Source organism: Strongylocentrotus purpuratus, unplaced genomic scaffold (genome assembly GCF_000002235.5).
Source record: "Strongylocentrotus purpuratus isolate Spur 01 unplaced genomic scaffold, Spur_5.0 spur5_scaffold_6, whole genome shotgun sequence".
Taxonomy (NCBI): Eukaryota; Metazoa; Echinodermata; class Echinoidea; order Camarodonta; family Strongylocentrotidae; genus Strongylocentrotus; species Strongylocentrotus purpuratus.
In genome coordinates, this window is record NW_022145612.1 from 28,079,096 (window position 1) to 28,103,088 (window position 23,993).

Consider the following 23,993-nt stretch of genomic DNA (forward strand, 5'->3'; position numbering starts at 1 on the left):
AAAAAGTAAAAATCTTTGAGTGACCGGTTTTACCATACTCGTTTTCCCCAATAGACTGTAGTGTTATGAAAACCGTCAGGCGAACGGTTTTCAAAATTTGTAATTCCAATCATAAATATCTTGATAATCAGACAGGCGATCGGCCTGTAAAAGTCATGGGGTTCCTGACTGACCTAAAGGTTTATAATTATCATTGCATCATGAGCTCTTTGAGTGACCGGTTTTACCATACTCGTTTTCCCCAATAGACTGTAGTGTTATGAAAACCGTCAGGCGAACGGTTTTCAAAATTTGTAATTCCAATCATAAATATCTTGATAATCAGACAGGCGATCGGCCTGTAAAAGTCATGGGGTTCCTGACTGACCTAAAGGTTTATAATTATCATTGCATCATGAGCTAAATCCAGAATTTTGTTTCAGAATCTGAGACAAAGTTACCGGATCCCTTTAAGGTATGTTAAACGAGTTTCACATAAAAAAAGACACAATAGTTCAGAAAAAGACATAGAAAGTTATAATACACAATTTCTAATCAGTGGTATATTTTCAAGCTTTAGACCAAATGATATAATTTTTTGTTTTGTTCAGATATTCTCTTTTTATAGCATGTTAATACTGAGGCTGGCACTTGCATGTCTACGTGTATATCAATAGGATATTGTGTGTAATATTTGTAATTGTTTAAATTAGAATGTTGATAGTCTCTGATTCATTATGCTATGATGGAATGTTTATATTGAAATCCTTATTTCTTCAATCATTGACCTGTCACAATAAAGCTGTTGTCACCACTGATGTCCTTTGTGAAAGAAATTCATCTTAATTTGCCACTCTCCACCCAGGTGAAGTAAATGGGTACCTGATAGGAAGATATTCCTTGAATGCTTTAGCCACTTATTATGGCAGCTCAGCTACAGTCAGGGTAAAAATATACCTTGTATTAATCGCAGTAGAGAATATTCAGATAAAGGTAGTAGCTGCGTTTTATAAATTGACCTGTCATTACTATTATTATAGAACCCAGATGCTTTAAAACCAAAATTGCAATCGATCCGAATTGATCTCATGTCTTCACATCAATCACAAAGTAACAACGTTCCCGTTTCTTAGGTTAGAAGTTGTGACTGGTATCAAACTCAGTTCAGTTGCGACCGATTCAAATGACTCGCAACAAAGTTATAAGACAAGGCTGACAGTGTACAAAATATAATTTTGATGCCTGCAATTTTGACATAAAATAGATATCACATTTTTTAAAGCAAAAAATTGTGTTTACTATGTGAATTTTTTGAACGACTCTTTTTGGGTTAGTGGTGACAGATATCAGTTAATATCAGTGAGGTTCTTTTGTCAGCCGTATGAACTGAATCAAATTTTTATCAAAATATGTGCCTTTTCGATGAATTATTTCTAAGTTTGTGTCTATTGCATTTAATATCTTCTTTATACTATTGATGCGCAGAATGCATGATGTTATGAAATTGTAGTTCTTACAGGGAAAAAAAATCATGAAATTTAAAAAATGAGATTGTAGATATTTAGATTGTATAGGTGACTGTGTATGTATTTGATACTTGTGTAAAACATTTCTTCATTTAAATACACATATTCATTTATGTCATGAATTTTACTTTCATCAAAGTTGTTCTGGCTGCATTTTTTCAGTGTATTATTGAGTGAGTGAATGACAGTAACTGAGTTGCTACAAGTAATGGTAACTTAGATATATATACTGTTATAGAATGTAGGCAATCTTATTGGTAAAATGACAACACGTGATGGTGCACCATTCTTTCATACCACGCCTACCGTCCAAAAAAAGGTTGTCATTGAAAAGTGATAAACCACGGCTAAGATGCAGGTATGCATATATAATAGAATATAGAATATATAATTTATTGTCTTCTTCCAAAACAAAAAGAAGAAACTTTGCATCCAGGTGAAATATATATATATATATATATATATCTCTGGCATTTACTACATTAGGTGAAATGCTCCCCATTTCTAATGGCTGCGCCTTAAAATAGGTGGTGTCATAAAACAAATGGCGGTGTCCATGACATGATGACTGTACGCCCGACTTGGCATTTTAATTGGGTTTGTTCTTATTATTCTACTATATATTCATATTGCCAACCCATTTTTATAAAACAATTCTTTTTTTGAAGCTTGTGCATTGGTGAATTGCACTCGGTTATCTTATTCATTATCCAACTCTGATTAACCTGCGTGCAGTACATATTCATCAATGTACCCGCAAATGTGAATTATTTGTATATCAGAACTCTTTTTCTTCCTCTTCTCCTTCTATCTTTCATGTCAAAGCGACATTCTCCACACCACCTTTTCTAGAAGTGTCCCATAAATCTCATCTGTTAAATCCTTATCTGAAAACTTTGAAATTACGAAACAAAAGAACATTTTTCTGTAAATCCAAAAAGGTCAATCATTTATTATTTTTAAGTACACTGCTTGATCAAAGCAAGAAATTACTCAATACAAGATTATTATAAAAGAAGATTATTATCTGAAAGACATGAATAATATATAAATATATATCAACTTGGAAAGTTAGAAAAATAATTACACCATGATATTTTGAAATAGGAAAAAACTACAGTTCACATGAAAGATCACTAGTTTATGATAATTATCTATACAGGTATATATTTATAGTCCATAAAAATGTTCATCTTACAAAGTGCACAGTAGGCCTACAATTTAAATTGTGTTGAAGGCACATGCATGTGTCAAATCCATCTAAATTGTATTTTTTGCTGTAGTATGAAAGACAATTTTGTTAACACTTCAGTCAAGTATATATTAATACTTTGATCAGTTGTTTCCATTTAACTATTTTTTTATAGTTATAATATATACAATTTCCTACAAATATACAAAGTTATATTTCTTTCACTTACCTAGGTTGAGTACTTACATGTACATTGTATAACCCATCAATAAAAAAGAATAATTAATTTATTAATTAAGTTTTTTCAAAAATTTCACATTTCTCAAATCCATCCCAGTACTGCTTGAGAAATACAACATAATGGCAGAGAATTATAGAAGATACAGGTACGTTAAACCCCTTGCCATAAGCAAGGATATTGCTGCACATGTTCTAAAGCAAAATACAAAAAGTGATGTAAATATAAAGTTATAAATGATAAATGAACAATAATTTATAATATAGGATTTTTTTTAATGTTCAGCATCTCTAATCTATTCTAGAATCTAAATATCACTAGTACTTTTGTTCAGCCTTGTTTGTATAGTGTGGATTGATATACCTAAGAGAACATAGAGATGAATTACTGTATAATACCCCCCCCCCCCCAAGGAAAAAAAAATAGATTGCAAGAGAGTTTCACAATTAAGCAAGTAGCCTAAATTTGCGACAGCTTCAAGCCATGACATTGATGAATGATAACATTGAAATGTTCCATTTTTTTAAAGTTTCTTGTTGCAAAATAAAATCAGCCATTATAAACAAATAGGAGAAGTTTAGGGCTAATAATATAGCAGCTAATTCTTGCAGCTGGTTTGAACTTTTTATGAAAAAAAGTTCATAATCATCACTAACAGTCAACATTTCATTCCATTTCATATACCAGGTATGGCTTACACAAAGACAATCCTATATGATAGAAGTATATTTGTTAGTACTAGAGAACCACTACATTCAGATACAATAGTAATGTTCAAAAATGTACATGGTAATTGCATGAAAATATTTGCAACTATTAAATAGCACAAGTATATAACTATACTCTTTCAGCTGATCTAAAGAAATAATGTCTCCTCGTCTATTGCATTGGTGTAATAAATACCTCCTGGTTCTACCCATTGCTTCAGCCTGTTATTAATGCAGAGAGACATTCATGAAGGCACTATCGTTATATAAAATATTATATCCTTATCCTTACAAAAACATTACGAAAATGTGCTCCTCACAGTGGCGTAGCAAAAAAGTAACATCAATTTACTTCTGCCCTTGAAAATGTTAGCATACCTATTTCAACCATTTTGATAAGTTTTCTAAATACTTTAATTTCTCTTCAATACTTGTTAGCACAATTGATTCACACATGTTTTCCCTCTGTTATAAACATCCTAAAAATACTGATTTTTTTTTTTTTTTTTGTATAAATATTTTGTATTGAAAGCCCTTCTAAACTAATATTGAGCATACATAATTGTTATACATCTATGAGAATTGAACTGGCCAATTTCCAAACTACAATAGCCTTGGCTTTTGCAAAATGAAGTCAATAAATACAAGTGTTTAAAGGCAGTAAATATATCCATATTTCACCTAGAATACATCATTGATACAGTTACGTTTGACAAATCATGCTTCTCCGACTATAAGGTCACCTCTTTCTGATTTCAAGAACACTGGCTGTGTTAGATATACAGCTTATCCACACCAAATGGAGTACTTTATGTTCAAGCACTGACTTGGATGTCCTACGCAAATTTCAATCAACCAGTTACCTCGAGAATGAAGCCAAACACTTCATTGATTCTACCAATAAATACTAAAGTACTGACAAGATCTATTCCATACTAACTGGGAGAAAGGGAAAGCAATTACCACTCAATATTAATTCTAATTTCAGCACGACAATCTATCTCGTTCAGTTGATAAGAGCATGAAATGTCCAATCTCATCACAAGCACATCATGTTAAAAAAAAACCTAAACACTATCTTTTTAAAGCTAGGATAGCATAGGACACTATATTATTATGTTCACACACCTTGTATGCTAACTAGCAGATATTCTACAGAAAACAAACGAAAGAGCTAGAATGGGGTAGCCCTGTCCTCTATAGTATAATCAGGATGCGATTCAACGGGGGTGGGGTGCATCCCCGGAGCCATGCTGCCACGGTAACGCTTGCGTTGCAGCTTGACGTAGACGCTGGAACGTTTCTTGAACTTTTCGACCTCCTGGTCCCACGGATTATCGGTCGGGATGACTCGGTTACAGAGGACAACGATGAGGATCATCAGGACAATGATCGCGATGCCGATGATCAGGGGGACGTACCAGAACTCCTGTCGAGAGAAAGATGGGGCCAGTTTAGGAATTATCATTGACGCCACACTTTGGATGCTAAACTTACCTTTCAAATCATCGCCATTTAAAGCCCCCTGCACTACTTATAGCTACTTGCGCCCTCTATACAGCAAACAATGCCTAATCTGTGCCTGTTGGTCCCTCTTTTTCTTATGTTTATTGAGAGCTGACTTGATGAGATAACCACCTGTCAATGACCTTGCAGGTCGGTCTAATTCCCCCTGGCCAAACTACTGTAGACAGCCTTTAATTCTTTTCTTCACAATTAAACCTTATCTGCAGCTACATATTCTCTGCAAAAGTCATTGACACGACTGCCGTTCTATCAATCATACATACAATATCTTCGTTCTCGTCCCCACTACCGACCAACAGGTGCAAACCTAGACATCCAAGTTATCTTTTATCTTTTAAAAATTAACAAACTAATATTTGTAAAACTCTGTTAAAGTATAGAAGTTATATTGCCAACTGATAATAATAATGAACACCCAGAATTCTTATAAATATCTGTAAGAGTACAAATAGAAAATAATGGAGAAAGAAGATTAAATGCAATCTTTTTCAAGTGCATTTAATTGATTCCTTAAATAGAGAAAAGTTTTTGAATGTGTTGTTATTTTTGTTTTTAAATATGCTATGTAATTATCACATTCTAATGAAGAACAACTACGAGAAGACGTCATGTGTCTTTAAAGTTGTTCCAATTTTGAAACACACAATTAATAAAGAGTAATAAACAAATATTCTTACCGTTATCCATGCCATGATAGCGTCGGTGAGTTGAGGTTCTTCACTGTAGAAGATCTTTCTGATGATGCTAGCCAGAGGACCGTCTTCATCTACCTGCCTGCATTCACTGAAACCGTCACAGTATCCCATATAATCACCACACGTTGAGCCGGTATCTGCCTTCAATGGCGTCGACTGGCCTGGAGGTAGACCTAGTCTATATGAACTCAGACAAAGATTAGTTCCTGATAAGATAGAAATGAAATACAAAAAATGTGTGAATGAAAATCCCTTTTTTATCAATCGTGTGAGCTCCACCTATAACTTGCTTTGAGTAAATTGTTTGAATAATGGCATTTACATTTGTTTTGTTTCTGTAATCTTCCGTTATACTATCATTAATGATACGTTTCTTTTCTTGTTTAAACTATGATTCTGTTACATTTCTAGGTTTATTATTTTATCTTACAGGTAAATAACAAAAATATTGGAGAATAAATTCTCCTATGTTTTGAATACTGGTACATATAAAACATTAAAATCAGACTGGAAATGAGAAATTTGTTGGACTTACTGTCGTCCAGGCAGCACAAATCACAAAGCTCAACCTCATCTGTACACTGGCATTCCCTACGATTTTGAAGTAGACACACAGACTCTGTACATTCCTGCAGAAGACAAAAGAATTCAAGATAGATTTCAAAGCTGTGCATGATCACTAAAAAAAATTGAATAAATTTGACCATGACACAACTTTTTTAAAGTGTGCATGAATGAAAAGATTAAGGTCTTGTTTTAATTTTTTAATATTATTTAGAAAACATCATTAACACTGACCATTGATTTCCATTTTGTTTTAAGTCCATGGTGTTTGTGTTTGTGTCAGTCAGCACTCAAAAGCTTTCAAAGTTATGTCTCCACTATTTTTTCTTCTAGATTTCACAAAAGATGAAACCTGTGCTATCATCATTCACATGCACAGAATGAGAAGGCCAATAAACATGTAAATTGTTACATGATTATTAGATAATGATAGCATATATAATATATGAGTACACTTACCCCATCTCTGCAGAGCTTTCTTCCCCCATCGCATCGGGTCAGATCTGCCTCAGGAGTGGGGTCAGGACACACCGATGAGTCTCCAGGACAGAAGGCCTTTCCATGACATTCATCGCTCTGTTCACATTGTGCACTGCTTGCTTTGTAGGAACAGGTGCTCGCATCGCAACATGTACCCTGGGTTGGGCTATTAATCAAAAAGAGAGAATCAAAATTAAGTCATTAAATTATTTGTTATCGCATGGATTTTGCAGGTATATGTGTACTATAGAGCTGAAATGTCCATCCTTTGAATATCATCTTACATATATAAAAGAAACATGTTTTTACGAATGTATAGCAAAAAAAATGATAGAATCAATAAATGCCATTCATTTGTGGATATTTACTTCATGAATTTAATTTTAACACATATAAATTACCTTGTATTTTGCTTTTTATGAAAATCTCAACATAATCTTCCAAACATCAATTTTAAAAGAGTTGTTTCCTGTGTATGCAGCAGAAAATGCTACAAAGAAAAGAGTTTCATTCATATTACTTTTCCTCAACCAATTCACTACCCTTTGAGTATATCTTTCTAGTCAACACAAAGCATATTACAAACAATAAGTCAACATAAAATAGAGAAAATAGATCATAAATCACAATTGCCTTATTTTTGTGAGAACTTTTCATTTTTGTATATTTTCATTCAATTATACATGCGCATCTAAATTTTATGACGTTTAGTACTACAGTTTACTATGGCAATCATTGATTACACTTTGATGTGGCTAGTAGCTATCTGATGGTTACTAAAGGCTTCTTCAACAGGGAAAGTATATATACCAACCTGCATTCTACACCGGCAGCTAGCTTGCAAGCATTGACCTGTGTGAAGTCTGAATTCTGGGGTATACAGCAGCTGTGTGTACATTCCTCCTCGTATCCACAGTCACACTCTTCTCCTTCCTCGGTGATACCGTTACCACAGAAGGTGATGTCTGCTTTAGCTGTAAGATCAAAGGTCAATATGATTATGATAAAAAAATGACTGCAAGCTATTCGGTGTAGCAAATTCATTGCCAATGTTCTGATGTATGTTTTTCTCTTACTGACAAGGAGTAATATTTAAAAAAATGCATCAGTAACTTTAATAGAATAGCCTAGAAAAAATGGGAAATACTGAAGCTTTCGTCTACCACTCGACATAGAAAAAAAGATTTTGACGTGCAAGACAAACAGCTTTAGTATTTCTTTGCTCAAGGTTACTATTCTATTTTATAGTGTACACCCATCTCCTAATTTACATGATTTAACAAGGTTTAAATTTATCACAGAGTGGGCCTATATATGATGATGATACTCATGACAACCCTTCCACAATCACAATATCTGAAAACGAGGTTTATATAATCACTTTTCTTGACTTGCAATCATACGGCTACATCCGCTTCATTTGATTTGTTCAATGAAACATCAACAAACTTATATAGAAATGCCCCACAGAGCCATCTAATAGAGCATTTTGTAACTGAATACAGAATAAAACATCTCCCATACGCCACCCAAAGATCAAGGATACTATCATAATATGTCTCAACTTGTTCTTGGAATTGTATTACATACACCAGCTTACGGTTGTATCAGTGCGCATGCGCAGACAGTTGACCTCGGGTCATTGGCCCTTAAACAAAGCCAATGACCCGAGGTCAGTGGTATTTATGCGTAAATTAAGATTGCGCCCATGCAAATGATGATGTGCGCTCATAACGCAGCGCGTAGGCAGTGACGTCATCATAATTTGCATGGGCGCAATCTTAATTTACGCATAAATACATGACCTCTAGGTCATTGGCTTTGTTTAAAAAAGGCGCACACAACCGTAAACTGGTGTATTACCTGTTAGGAGCCAGAAGGGAAGTTCCAGCTCCAAACAGACGATACGTCATAATGACCTTACAGGTACAAAGTTCAAAGGTCAAGACTTACATTTGAAGCAGTTTGTTTTGCTGATTTCCTGGAAGACGGTGCCGAGTGTTGTAGAGATGGCAGACACACTACAAGGAGAGAATCTCTGATTGTTGATGAGGTTACCGTCCGAGGAGTGGGAGAACATGATGTAGTTACCGATACTACCACCGGGTGAACATGAATCAGTGGCTGGGTCATGCTACCAAAGACAAGTGAAAGGAAAGATGAATACCACCAACTATACAATGATAGGTGTAAATATATAAATAAGATTCCCCCCCCCCCCCCCCCACAAATATATCCAATGCCTTAAAGGGATCCAGTCACTTTGTCTCAGATTCTGAAACAAAATTCTGGATTTAGCTCATGATGCAATGATAATTATAAACCTTTAGGTCAGTCAGAAACCCCATGACTTTTACAAGCCGATCGCCTGTCTGATTATCAAGATATTTATGATTGGAATTACAAATTTTGAAAACCGTTCGCCTGACGTGTTTTCATAACACTACAGTCTATTGGGGGAAACGAGTACGGTAAAACCGGTCACTCAAAGATTTTTTACTTTTTTGAGGCACTTCTTGATCATTTTGAAGCGCAATTTTTTTAGGGCTTCAATATTACACCATATCACAGACACTGATAACACGTAGGGCCGTGTATCTCAGATTTAACATTGTTAAACGATCCCTTTAAGAAACTCTTGTTAAATTTACATTGTATGGGGTTTAGGTGACTGTATTACTTTATTTTTTTTAGCTACCCGCATATACATATATTACATTTTTTTATCTCAGAAAATCCAAATTGGGTGATACATGACAAGATTATCCCCAACGACACTAATTTGGCCTTTTTCTTGAGCCATAAAGACTGAATTACAGAATTTCAATTTAACTGTTTGTATAACAAGGGGCGAGATTTCTTTTCATGACTGGGGGAGGGGGGGGGAGACGAAATGCGAGGGACGAGGAAGCATAGTAAACAAGAGAGCCGAAGGTGACGGAAGTGACAACCCCCTCACAGGTTTTTGAAGGTTTGTTGTATTCAAATATTACATTCCTTAATTAGCAAAACTATAGTATAAAAACGAAAAACAGATTTTCTACAATATCAACGTGTACATTGTGAAGGATATTGTGTTTTATACATATCTTTTTTTAATGGAGATATAGAAATCAAATTCAATATAAATTAAATTCAAATCTTGCATAACTACATACATGCAGTTCTTGCAGTTCCTACAATTCGAAGGAAAAAAAGTATAAACCAGGGGTGATAGTGAGAGTAAAAATGGAAGGTTTCAGTGAGAGTTGAAAAAAGTAGGTTCTCGAAATCCAGGCTTACACAAAGCATCCAAGCAATTCATGACAAAAAGGCACCGGATTTACATTAATCTCAGGGACTATCCATTTTTGGAGAAAAAAAATTTGTTTTTTTAATCCAATAAAAAATCAAAAAAGAAATTTACCAAAAATTAACCCCCCCCCCCCCCCCCCTCAAAAAAAAAAAAAAAAAAAATTGGGGGAAAAAAAATAGCAAAATCGATATGAATCAGGAAGTTATCAGGCTTGCATATTGCTTACCTGAGAGCCAAAGCTATGTCCAATCTCATGGGCAAAAGTAAGATGAGAGATAAGAGGGGGTACATTAGCCTCATAATTGTTTGTTGTCACGATTCCTGTGTTCAGCGTTTGACCGTTTGAGGTTTGCTTGTCACATAAACCACCATTGCTTCTCCCTGAAAATAATCAAACATAAGAATTTGAGAGTGAGTGAAGTCCTAAATAAACATGTATACAGTAGTTCTCCTTTATTCTGTCATATACGTACAGTAATGATGGTAATTAAAGATAAAGACCAGTTATGGTCATGCGATTGCATTGTGAAAGAAATGTTGTGGAATCGATCAGAAAAGGTTGATCATCTAGCATATAAGTATTGGTGTGTACTGCAAGGTTATGGAATCATCAAAATGATAAGAAATTTGGCCCAGTCTTGGTAAAGTTACAAGCACTGTACACAGAAAGATGTATATGGGACACCGCACACGTGCGCGACACATGCGTTATATCTATCAGGTCCAAATATAGATATAATAATTTCCCAAATAGATCAATTAGTAGGCGGTTTCTTGGCAAAATTTGTATGATCACGTATTAGTCAAAACATTTTTTTTCACATGATTGGTAATAAGAGGTTCCATTTCATTTTTTGAGAGGGGGGCATTTCCAAAACTGGTCTTTACCTTTAAGCTCTGTTATTCATTTAGTCCTCACTGTGACCAGAAGGGATAGGCCTACCAAGTGGTACTTGAAATCATAAAGTATACATGTACATATAAAGAGAAAGATCAACGGTTAGCAAGAATATCTTGGTACCTTACATTTTACTTCAGTAGGCTATCATTATGGCGGAAAAAATGTGCTGGAAAGTATAGACCTACAATGTATCAATTCTAAAATTTAGTCTTGATTAATGAGAATGAAATCATCTTGCTTCGATATTAATATGCCTTTATTTCATTAAGAACAGAGGGGGGTAGACGCTTACACACGTTGCAGTGACAATCACCTTTGCATTTTTGCAAGTTAAACCCACGCGCATGACGTAAGTCAAGTCATCTGGACGATGATCTGTTTGCACCACACCACCTCTTGATATATCAATATTTATATCAATCTTCCGATTTTAAACTTACTTGTAATACTCGCAATCCATGCCAAGCCGAGAACTCCATTAGCAAAATCACGGTTTGCGAACGTGTAGGCGAGGCAGTACTCATTGAAGTTTCCTGTTGAAGCTAGGTCAAGGAACTTTTCCACACCAATGTAGTTGTTACCAAAGAGGTATGTAAGTCTCCCAATATCATCCGGAGTCCATACCTGAAGTTAAATGACAAGAGTATCAGTTTGATTAATGATGCATAGTAGTGGGCTGTCATGGAATTTGACACCATTCGGGTGTTTACCCAAGAACAGGTGTAGTCAATCACCAGGATTAGCCTTCAGTTTTATGACAAACGGTCCTTCAGCGTGTCCACACACAAAACAATTTATTCCGAAACTCTATAACGAAACGTCGTATAAAGAATCATAGTATAAATTTCAAAGTGTCCACACACAAGAAACGTCATATAAATAATCATCGTATAAATTCAAGGATGTCCATAAACAGCAGAAAGTAATCCTGAAACTCTACAGTCTGGTCTCCTTTCGCTCGAGGTCACGTTAAGCCCCGCCCAGTTAGTTACACTAGTTACACTCCCCCTGTCCACACACAACATTTTCCGTGATTAGGCGTGATTCTTTATTGAGTTTCAGTTCGAAACGATGCCCAAACCTGCGTTTCGTTAGACTAGTTTCGTTATACGACGTATCGTTAGTGAGCGTCCACACACACAATTTTATCGTAAAACTATCGCGAAACGGTATCACTATCGCGAAACGGTATAGCTAATCACGGAAAATGTTGTGTGTGGACAGGGGGCTTATGTAATTCTCTGCATTTCCACCCATCCCTCATATAGTGTTAAAAGTCATTGTCTTACTTTTTCCTCACCCAGAGACTCTCTGAGAGACTAGGGGGTATTTTTTGTTGGGACTACGAGTTTGCTGTGTGCAAGACTTGTACACCCAATAATAGTAGTTCCACCAAGTCTGTTGTCCGCGAACTATGACCTTCTGCACATGGATACTAATGACAATCTCCCTTTAATGTCTTTACTGTTCATAGGCTATATTACCCCTCAAACTTAAGATTAATTATCCCTAAATTCAACTCTATAGAGTATAAACATTAAAGGTCCTGGTATAAGTCATAGATATATAGTGAAATTTACTAATTTTCTAGTAACCCCCATATATGTATAATTTAATGCCACAATAGAATATTTCCATTTGACCTACTTGGAGTTTTACACCTGCTTTTATAATACATACAATATACCAAGGAGATATAGATGTACAATTGGGGGTGGGGGGAGGGGGAGCTTTGGGGTGGGTGCTTTGGGGTGGGAATTGGAATTATTTGAGTTCACAAATAACAGACTGCAACAAACCTGTCTTTAATCATTTTGTTATCTCTTTTTACAAACTGTATGATAATACTGAAATGTCTCTAGAGACGAACTGATCACAAACTTCAGGAGAAAAACATTGACTCATTTCCTTCCAGGTACACATTGAGTGTCAAACCCCTTTGGCCTAAAACAAACAAACCTGTCCTTGAAAAAAAAATCTAGCATCCTTCTTCTAATAGTCTTATATGAAAGTTGCAATCAATTGCAAATCCCCAAAATCAAGCATAAGTCTTGCGATTAATTGCAAATTTTCAATTGATGGCAACTCAACTTTGTTGCAATGCCCCATCAGTAAGAGAGAGAAAGAGTGAGAGAGAAAGAGAGAGAGGAAGAGGGGAGAATAAAAGCTAGATCTAGTTAACTTAATTTAATTGTTAAAACTTTAATCCCAACAAAATCCTATGAAATTTAGGAGACTAGTGGGGCGTTGCAAGAAGGTTAAGTTGCAATCGACTGCAAATATCAGATCAATCGCAACTTTCTTGCAATGCATGCCCTGTAAGATAACAATTACAAACCGGCTGCTTACCCTCATCCTTTGCACAGCGAAGGAGATGTTTCGGTAGTTACCAAAATCAGTGTTTTCATAGATAAAACTTGCTGATTGCACATGCTGACCTATCTGGGTTACAACTGCACTGACAGATCCGTGTCTATGAACAAACAGGAGACATTGTAAGTTAACCAGAGATCAGATGATAATAAGACGATTGATGATTTTTCAGGGCCCGACACTAACAGGTGCCCGGGACACACACATGGGTGCCTAAAATTTAAGTCTAGACCCCAACACTTCAAGTTTTGACATTGGAGGTATGCATACAGACTCTATAAAGTTCATTATGGACCCCTTTCAAAAAGAGTTAATGTGGAGGCAGTGGAGCCCTGCTGAACTCTTAAAAAGCAAAGCATGTAGTTATGTCATAAAATAGAAAGTGAACCTGTTCAGCAGCTTTTAATATCTCAATGAAATCTACAGCAAAAATATAAGATAAGAATGACAAAAAGTATGAAAATGTATAGAGACAAAATAACAGCCAGCAATAGTGTCCACGTCTCTACTCGAGTCCACATTTGGATTAAAAGTCACTGCAGCTATGTAACTGTAGAGATATCATGTCATGTTTTAAAAAAACTGATCAAGTCAAGTAAAATATGTATATTTGACATGACTTTTTTTCCTTTTTTTGTTTCCGTTTCTTTCATCTTCTTCTTTTTCTTTTTTTTTTTTTCTTTCTTTTTTTTTTCTTTTTTTTTTTTTTTGGGGGGGGGGCTCTCAAGACTATACAATGGCTTTTTAATCTATGGTTATTAGTGAAACTCATTAATTTTGACACAACCAAGGCTTACATTCACATGCCGCAATAGATTTTGTAATGAAACAACAGTTACACTTTTTCCCATTGGAATTAAGCCAGAACTCACCAGTAGCAAAGTTCATTCTAAATCGGATAGGAATGCTGGATACCAACAATAATAGTATACCTCTTTTCACTTGATTATTTTGTGGTGGCATAGAGTTCATTTTTATTCGTTCATTCACTAAACATTCTTAGATGATTCTCACCTCTCATAGAACGTATGATCAGTTTGGATGTAGAGAGAACACGTTTGCTTGTCCACATCTATCGTCTGTCTCTTCTTACGGAAAGTTACATCATCAGCATCGGCTTCAGAGTGCTATTAAAATGAGAGAAACACCATCATGAAATTACTCAACATGTTCCGTTCATACTACAAAGAGAATTAAAGCTCCATAGCTACATGTTTTGACCAAAAACAGTGACATGGGAGAATAGATCAGAAGGAAGTTTGAAAGAACCACAGTAAAAGGAAATTGCTCATTTTTATTAAGTTGTGAAGTATAACAACTTGCCAAGTATTCCACCATACCTAAATAATCTTGAAATGCAGCCTTGATTGAATGAATGTTATCATCGCTACAATTTACTTTGAAGGCCTTTTTGTATATTATTAAGACAATAATCTTCAAGTTGGTGTATCAAATTATGGTATTGTCTAGAGACAAGGCTTTCATCTTTAAATGTAGATTTGGAAATTACTTAGGTTATTGTGAAGAGGAACAAGAAAAAAAAGCTCTCATGATAATAACCCAATCATTTTAACTGGAATTATATTTAAACAAATTGAAACCCAATTAAATGACACCCCTACTAGAAACACAAGACTACTCACTCTCATATTCTTTAGTTTTTTATCCATTCTTTTCTTGATCTCGCCTTTGACTCCACAACTTCCCTGACCCTCATCCTCCATCTTGGGTTCATCTGGTAGGACAACATCTTCGTCTTTATAGATGATGGAATGGAAGTCTGGATCCTCCAGGTAACGACTCGATGGCTCCACGGAATAAGACTCTTGGGATTTGGGGATAAGGATATGCCCTTCAAACTGCCCTTCCCTCACAGAGCCATGGCAGTATGTACCAGATTCATCTATGAGACAATGATAAAACAGAAAAACATAAATAAAAGGGTCACTTTATAATCAACAGGCAGGTCTTGAAGGTCAACTAAAAGTATGAATCTATGATTCCTTAAACCTTAAGATTCTTGAAGTTAGAGTTTTCCTTATGGTTGATAAGGAGATTTGGGCTGACACAAAACTATTGAATTTCATTTTAGCTACATAGTAATTGATGATCGATTCCAAAAGTGGAGAGAAATTTTATATTTCCAGCAAAAGAATTTTCCTTTCTGTATTAAATATGTGCAACATTCTTCTATGTTAATTGCAGCTTGTTCCAAAAAAATCATCCCATTTATTCCTACACCAATTAGGATACACTATTCCCTAATCAAATATGGATGATGTGGAAAATGTAAAACTCAGCAGTCTTTAACATCATTCAAATATATTTCAATTTCAAATGTACAACAAAAATATGTTCAATACTGTTCACTTACCAACTAGTTCTCCAATGTACATAGGGGCATCTTCAAATGACATGGGGATTTCTCCTTGTGATGTCACAACTCGAAACTCCTTTGAAAAAGTGTTGACATCCCTCTTCAACCTTAAATGAAAATCTCTGTAGAGAAAAGAATAATTCTTTCTTTAATCGTATGTAATAGTAAATATTTTCAGTTCTATAAAAGCTAATCATGCAATTATTAGATTGAATGAGAAATACAAAAATATTATCAGCAAACCACAATTATTACTATGTTTCGTTCAGGTCACCACTTATAGGTCTGTATTTGACCTACAATACTACTGGGACTTGTTTCACAAAGCCTTATTTTCAATGAAAAATGACAAAAATCAGTGACAAATCTGTTGATAACCAATCAGAAGCAAGGATTTCAGTAGCTTATAACAAAAAATGCCATTTGTCACTGATGACAAGTTTTGTGAAACGCCCCCCAGGACACACCTTCCTGTATTGGGCAATGTTTGGGGAAAGAACTTTCCCATGCAGTGCTATCAATGGACTTTGAACTCATATTTCACGAACAATGTTTCATTGTTGACCTAATGACGTGAGGTCTGTGAATGTAGACAATGTGCAAATGAATCTGTGGGATACAACAAAAAGTCATGTGTACATAATGTCCCATAATAATAGGGACAAAGTTATATAGGTACATATATCATCTGTATAGAGCCAGAAGGGCATTAACTCAAATACTTTAAAGAGAAGGTTGAGTTCTGGGAAGAGGTAAAAAATAATTTGTGAGCGTTAATTATCATTGTTATTATGCAAGGGTGGAAGAACATCAGATTAAACATGTTCCCTGAAAAGGCTCTTCAAATGCCTTCATATTCTAAATATGACATGAAACATTGTAAAAATCGGGGGGGGGGGGGTAGGTTTCTTTCGCCATGTGCTCGTGTAGTCCCATATACATCATTCTGTGTTCAGTGCTTGTAACTTTGCCAAGATTTGGCCAAATTTCTTATCATTTTGATGATTCCAGAACCTTGCAATACACACGAATATTTATATACTAGATGATCAACCTTTTCTGATAGATTCCACACCGTTTCTTTCACAATGCAATCACATGACCAGAACTCAACTTTATCTTTAACAGAGTTAACACCCTTTAGGCTCTGAACAGATGATATATTCTAGGTGAATATGTTTAGAATCAAATATATGACCAATGTAATGCCATCAATGTCTTTTATAAGATGATGACGTGGATCCTAATCAAATGATTGGTTGAAAGCTTACACGTGACCAGGCATGAATTTTGCCTAATTTGTAATTTGGATAATGACCGGTCATTAGTAAAACCAAACCATGTTTTAAAACATAATCTTTTGAAACAAATAAAACATAATCTTTTGAAACAAATAATACACATCATTTTGTTGGGGCATTAGTAAAATCACCCACACTCGGTGAAAACAATCCTACATGTAATACCCTTGGCTACCGCCTCAGGCGTGTTAGACTGTTCCAAGGGTACCTTGTGTGGGTAATTCTTACTAATGCCCTCACTGCTGTGCATTATTTGTATACTAATACAAATCGATAAAGCCACTAAAAAGGCCCTATATTATGGCTCAGTCAGATATGATGCAGAAAACTGCAGCAAAAAAGCCGCCAGGTTTTTAAGATGTATTACTGGCAACTGCGCACAACAAAGGTCCTGAGCGTATTCAGCAAGCTCCATGTTATAAGATACACAAATGGAAACCTTAATAGGCTTGACGTCATCATAACGAACCGCAGCGATCATGTGATGTCTGAACAATTAGCCTTCCCTCTAGCTGGACCAGAAAAACACTTGAATTAAACCAATATGAAGAATAATTACCTTCCATGTGCATTGAACTTGATTTCCACTCTCTGTTGAGAGTCTGTTGACCTAGCTACTCTCCTATGCTGTAGGTTGATGTGTGTAGTGTCATAATCCAAACCCTCATAGTGAAGGATCTGATCATTCAATTTGACGGCTGTAACAAAGAGAGACAGCAATGAGTTACACATTTCATAAGTTACCCCCCCAAAAAATCACATACCCGGTACTTTACTTTACTTTAATACTCGATGTTGTAGGTCTACTCTAGCCTGTTCATCGATCCAGGATTCTTCCATGGTTCTCGATTGTTCAGCTCTTAATATTCAGGCCAGATAATAACAACAAAATTAATTTTACATACAAACAGGCCAACCCCATCATAATCAGGTGATGTAAGTTCTTCACTTGAAGTTTATTCGCAATTCTTTATTAATTAAAATGCAACCCAACCCTTGTGATAAGTTAATTTGTATGAAAGCAGAAAAATAACAGAAACAGAATGGGAAAAGTTTGAAATGAATCGTACCAAAAGTAAGGAAGTTATGAATTTTTGAAATATGAGATCACTATCAGTCTAGATGCGTATCTCAAATTGGTAGTTTGGTCAAATGATTGTGACATAGAATGTGGATAGCTCTCCCATCTGCAGTGTACAAAGATATCACTAATTTCTGTTTTTCTCGTAAGTTCCTTCTCCCTCTGGGCATTACTCAAAATATATTGTCCTCTAAAAAGAAAAGACCCTCCTGAGCCATGATTTTGTGGACAAATTTAAATTTTAGTCATTTTACATATATGTTGGAATAGATAGGAAAGCAGTCTGGCACTACGTACATCACATTGACATTACCGCTTCAGCCAATTTGAAGTGCCCATGCGTATAATGATAACAACTTTCAAAAATTCAGTTCTTTCTTATATTTAATTGAAACTTTCATCAGTTTGCTTCTCTACTTTGTCTGCTTTCTTTTAGAGTAGTTGTCTATTTGGGTTGGATTTCCCTTTAAGACAGGTATTCCAGAAATGTAGAAGACATATAAATGTATTCGTTGGTATTTTTTTCTTCTTCAACTCCTGGTAAAATATGTATCATGGCCTACCACCAGGTACTGAGCAGTGTTTCATGAAACCGTCATAAGTACAAGTTCGCAGACAACCCATTTAAATGCATGTATTAAATTTTAAACATGATTCACTGGGATGTCGGCCTTGAACTTATGATGGTTTCATGAAACAATGTTCTGGTTCAGACAATGACAAATAAAAGAACCACAAAATGCAATATTCATCCGACCATATCCACAAACTACTACCACAAACATAATAGGGCCCATGATTCACTTTGAAAATCAGAATTCACATATTTCTCCAATTCTACAGTTTTCTTTAATTGGTTATCTCGAGTACACAACATTTATGTTTTCAGAAGAGTAGTAACCAAGACAGAGTAAAATAAAAGCTTTTTCTGATGCAAATTTATAAGAATACTGTTTTTAAAAAAACAGCCAAAGTAGAATAATTTACAAGTGTAATACATCCCTTTAATTAATTATTCCCAAATTATAATCTTATATCATTTAACTCTTGATATTTGCCTAAACTTGCCCTATTTGTATACATGTAGTATATCAAGGAGTTATACGTGTGCAAAGTTTTCCTTCTCTTCTTCTTCTTCTTCTTCTTCTTCTTCTTCTTCAAAATAATCTGCCTCCTTCACTACTGAAGATTCTTGCAGATGTGTGCGAGTGCATGTGTGTTGCGACATGGGGATGTCCAGGTGTGCAGGTATTATTATTAATATTAGTCAAATTAACCATAATAATGATAAATATACACTTACAACCACTACCACAATGTAAGCCTATACACTTTACACAGAGAATATGTAACAGGTGGGTGGATTTAATATGTTACATGTATCACATTTCACACACCAAAAGAAAAATCATATATTAATTAGACAAATTTATGAGAGGGAAGAGAGAAAATCGTATTTCACTGTCTTCTTAAAATGAATTAATGTGGCTAGATGGTTTATGAAGGCATCGTTAAATGCACTTTCATTCATTTGCGTGAGGCCTTACACATTATTGTTGCAGTGTTGTTATGACTCACTGCACTCACAGTCACACTAGTAATTGGTATCAAGTACGTACCTTCTGATAAACAAATTGCCATGAATAATGTCCATATCGTAGATTGGTAGAGTTTCAGTCTGATCATCTTCACATCCATCATGATCAATTCAGCTTTTCTTTATATTATTTACTTGACTGAAATATTGCAACTTTGAAATGAAGCCAATTACACAATGCCGTATAACAGCAAAGTTGCACAGCGGATTAACGGCGACAGTGGCAGTGCAAGTGAACGCCCTGGTAGTACAGTGGTATTTCACTGTGAAAGGCTAGGATCTATGCAGTGGGCAGTAGAAACTCTCTGATATTGTGGAGTATACTGTGAGTGATGGACGAACAACTGATGCGTGAATCTAATTGTTATGCATTGTACGTGTTCTTTTCTTCTCGCAAACTGAGCCCTACCCTTTATGAGCTGTTGGGTAGGAAGAATCACGTTCTCGGAAGGATGGGCGTCAAACCGGAGACAACGTACCCCATGCAAAACTAAATTAGAGGGGGGTGGGGGGGAGGGAGGGTGGGGGGGAACTGTCACGTACAATCCATCATCCATTGTATATCTTTTTATAATTATGAACATTTTATGTTCTATCCTGGTCAAGCATTAATTATTGTGCCACAAATTAATCTTTGACTGTTGATCGACTGATCTATTGATTTCATTGCATTGACATCTATTTTCTGGTATTCCATTCACTAGGCCTATAGCCCCGGAATGCCAATGGAAGGACTATCATTATTTTCAAACTTTGAAAACTGTTAAGATATAGAAATTTCTATAATGTGATGACATAGTTTTTGCATATCATAAATTTAGTCGAAAAAGTAATGATCACCACCATCACCACTCATGAACCCGCGCCGCCCCCACCTAATTATCTTCCCCCTCCCCCCCCCCCCCTCTCTCTCTCTCTCTCTCTCTCTCTCTCTCTCTCTCTCTCTCTTTTACACTTTATTCTTACTGACTTCCTTTATCGTTAGTGTACCTCCTCCTCCATTAACATCAATATTATTTTTAAATATTAAATATATTTTCTTTATTGTTTTGTTTTAATGTTCTACTGGGCCGCCGGCATGGGTGTAATGATATATCCTTGTTACTTGTACCCATTTTGGGGGTTATTTAGCGAGACCCGTCTCGATCGGTCTCGAAAAGTTGTTATACTGGCTTTGCTTTCTATACTGAGTGTGTGACAAAGGAGCTTGTACTATATTAGGAGCTTGTTATTGGTTCGACCACCATTGTGTGACTCAGGATTCCACTCCAGACTCAAACACAATGTTGCTGGGACTATAAACTTCAAAGAGTGCACACAACTTATAACCATGGACCCTACTGTTCAAAATCCTTGAAGGGTGTATACTCTCTTTATATGCATGCAGAGGAGTGAAAATACACTTGGGGTCATTTCCTTTGGAGCTGAATCAATTCCAACTCTTTTGAGGGTATATAAGATCCATTTTTTTTAGTGTGAATTTTCACATCAATCGAAATGATACCAAATAGTATTACTCCCCCAATAAAGATTTCCACTCTAGTACAATAGAAATATTCCATACCTATACAATTTTTTTTTTTTTTTTTTTTTGGGGGGGGGGGGGAGTTTAGAATTGTTTCTTCTTTAGAAAACAACCAACATTTATAAGTGGTATCGCAAACGCAATACTGATTACGAAATTAATCCAGGAAAACACATAAAGACATAGACCATCAGATCATGATTGTATGCAGTACCTCATTTTGAGGACATTTTTTACTATAGTATCAACCCCCCCCCCCCCCCGCTCAGTGTTATTTAGGGTACGCAATATGCTTGTTCCCTCTTTTTGAAAGCACCCCCTATCTGAGGAATGCCAACATTTCCGAACCCCCTTACACGGGCTTTTCGCGGGCTTTTCCTGCCTTAGAGACCCCCCTAAATCCGGAACATTGCTCAATGTACCCCCTATCTCAGGACATGCAGACACCCCCCCCCCCCCCCCTCATCTCAGATAAGCTGTCATTACTGGTTGGCTCACACACCCAGGGAATACCCCAAGGAACTCGGCCTGCGCTAAACTGAAGTCATTATAAAAATTTGATCTGTATAAAATAAACAACAAGATTACGTACAGACATTTAGCACATGAAATACAAACTTGCATATTGCACTAAAATGTCTGTGCTTGTGTTTTCATTTATACCTTGTAAGAATAAACTAAGTCTTCAAATTATTTATATGCTCACTTATCTGCATAATATATCACCACTGAATAATTACTTCAGAGCCTGATATTGAGACTTAGTTAGAATTTTCTGAAATTTGATCGCGGGATTTGATCAATTTTTCTATTTTGAAGATATTTTATAACCCCCTTTTTTATTTCTCAGGAGTCCAAAGAGATAAGAGAAAAAAAGAAAAAACAAAAAAACAGAAAAAAACATAAACAGAAATAACTAAAAGTCAAATACACCCCCCTTTTTTTTACAATTCTCGGGCCGGACTTTGTTGCACGAAAAGTACCCCTTTATACATGACATTTTGGTAACACGCATGGTATCCCTCCGTTCTCGGAGTGGGGGGGGGGGGGAGTATCAATGGACAAAATATTCTTGAAATAATTATAACAGCCAATATACGCTTTACGGTAGTTATCCCTCTAAAGTGTTGGAAGCCCCAAACATTTTGATGGCAACATTTCACTTAAATTGTATCATAATGTGAAAGAGAATGTCAATTAAGACACATTTTTATAATTTTTTTAAAAAATGTGTTTGAAGTCGAATATTGATGAAAGAATACGATAATTATCCAGATTTTCTGGGTACAACAAAAAAACAAAATTATATATATTCATTTACCAATATTTGTCTTGAAACACATAGAAGTGTGTCTTAAATTACATCCTCTTTCACATTATGATACAATTTAAGAGAAATCTTGCCATAAAAATGTTCGCGAATTTGAGGCTCCGAACACTTTAGAGGGGCTTTAAATGATGATGACACACGTTTTTTCTTTCTTTAAAACAGTATTTGTTATACTGATCCTCTTTTGAATCGGACATAAAACTTAAGTGTACGCTTCTTTGTTTTATATTAATACAGTTAATTATAAATTTGTACTGTGTACACTATTTCAAAAACTCTCCAACAATTTTCTTCTCACTCTCTCTCTCTCTCTCTCTCTCTCTCTTTCTCTCTTTCTGTACATACCTGGCCTGTCACTCTTTTTTCTTTTTCTAATCGATTTTGCTTTTAAAACGGCGATATTTTTTAACAAATGTATTTATTACATGCCTTCGTTGTTCTCATATGATATATACAACACAATGAATGTAGTAAAGTTACATGCACAAGCTGGTTCATTAAACATGCTACAGGGTGTAGCAGGGATTTGCACGGTGAAAATCTCAAAACTTGGGAAAAGACCCAAATGTACAAAATTATAATTAAAACTTTCGTAAAAGTATGATTGCAAAATATAACAAAATGACAGCCCATTTTCTTTTTGCACTTGAATTGTGCAACTCGACAGTGTTTTATTCACCCATTTTGCTGTTTAGAAGAAAAAAATGAGGGCTCCAATTATCATTAATAGAGAGAAAACCCATATATTTTGATCTGACATTTTGCATGTACTTTCATTCTGGTAAAGATATCTTTTTAGATAAGTTTTTGAGAACCATGATCACACAAAATCCATGTATAAGCATGTTGTGTGAGCGCAGGATGCTATTGACAAACTTAAAAATGAGCGCCATTGCTTTACTTTCATGGTAATTATGATGAATTTATTTACACTCCCTCTATATTTTTTTGTTAGAACTTAGAAATTGATAAGAATTTACAAAACATTTTTTTTCTTTACCAAAATTCCATTAACAATATACAAAGAGATCACAATTTACAGCTCATTGTGATTTTTCATTTGTAATAAAGGAGGGAGAAAGAAAAATATAAAGATGTAAAATAAGTCAGACAGAAAAGAAGGACAAACAGGAAATGTATTTACAGCTTCTCCTATCTTAAAACACGCGACGTAATTATTTACAAAATAAGAGATGAATTACAACATTCACAATTTTATTTACAAGTCAGACCTTTACCTTGTAAATAGGCATGTGGAATAATATTGATTTGTTTTGTTGTTGTGATACTAGCTTCTCTATATAA

General features: G+C 35.4%; 1 protein-coding gene across 1 annotated transcript; it reads right to left on the bottom strand.

The window, feature by feature from the left end:
• Positions 1–2,425: 2,425 nt before the first annotated feature.
• Positions 2,426–20,093, bottom strand: LOC581388 (disintegrin and metalloproteinase domain-containing protein 10). Its single transcript, XM_031000556.1, has 14 exons — positions 19,856–20,093; positions 17,715–17,853; positions 15,852–15,976; positions 15,121–15,380; positions 14,492–14,604; positions 13,454–13,577; positions 11,545–11,728; positions 10,430–10,584; positions 8,862–9,042; positions 7,723–7,882; positions 6,888–7,074; positions 6,400–6,493; positions 5,847–6,070; positions 2,426–5,071 (listed from the first exon to the last, which is right to left on the bottom strand). The coding sequence occupies exons 1-14, from the start codon at positions 19,935–19,937 to the stop codon at positions 4,817–4,819; spliced, it is 2,283 nt and encodes a 760-aa protein (XP_030856416.1). The 5' UTR covers positions 19,938–20,093; the 3' UTR covers positions 2,426–4,816.
• Positions 20,094–23,993: the final 3,900 nt, after the last annotated feature.

What these genes read in the sequence shown, in the direction of transcription:
- LOC581388 (XM_031000556.1), bottom strand. Translation starts at nt 19,937, where the DNA reads ATGATGGATGTGAAGATGATCAGACTGAAACTCTACCAATCTACGATA. An exon ending in GGCAATTTGTTTATCAGAAG is followed by an intron (nt 17,854 to 19,855) that starts GTACGTACTTGA and finishes TCTTTGTTACAG; the next exon opens with CCGTCAAATTGAATGATCAG. An exon ending in TCGCTGTGCAAAGGATGAGG is followed by an intron (nt 11,729 to 13,453) that starts GTAAGCAGCCGG and finishes ATTTAACTTCAG; the next exon opens with GTATGGACTCCGGATGATAT.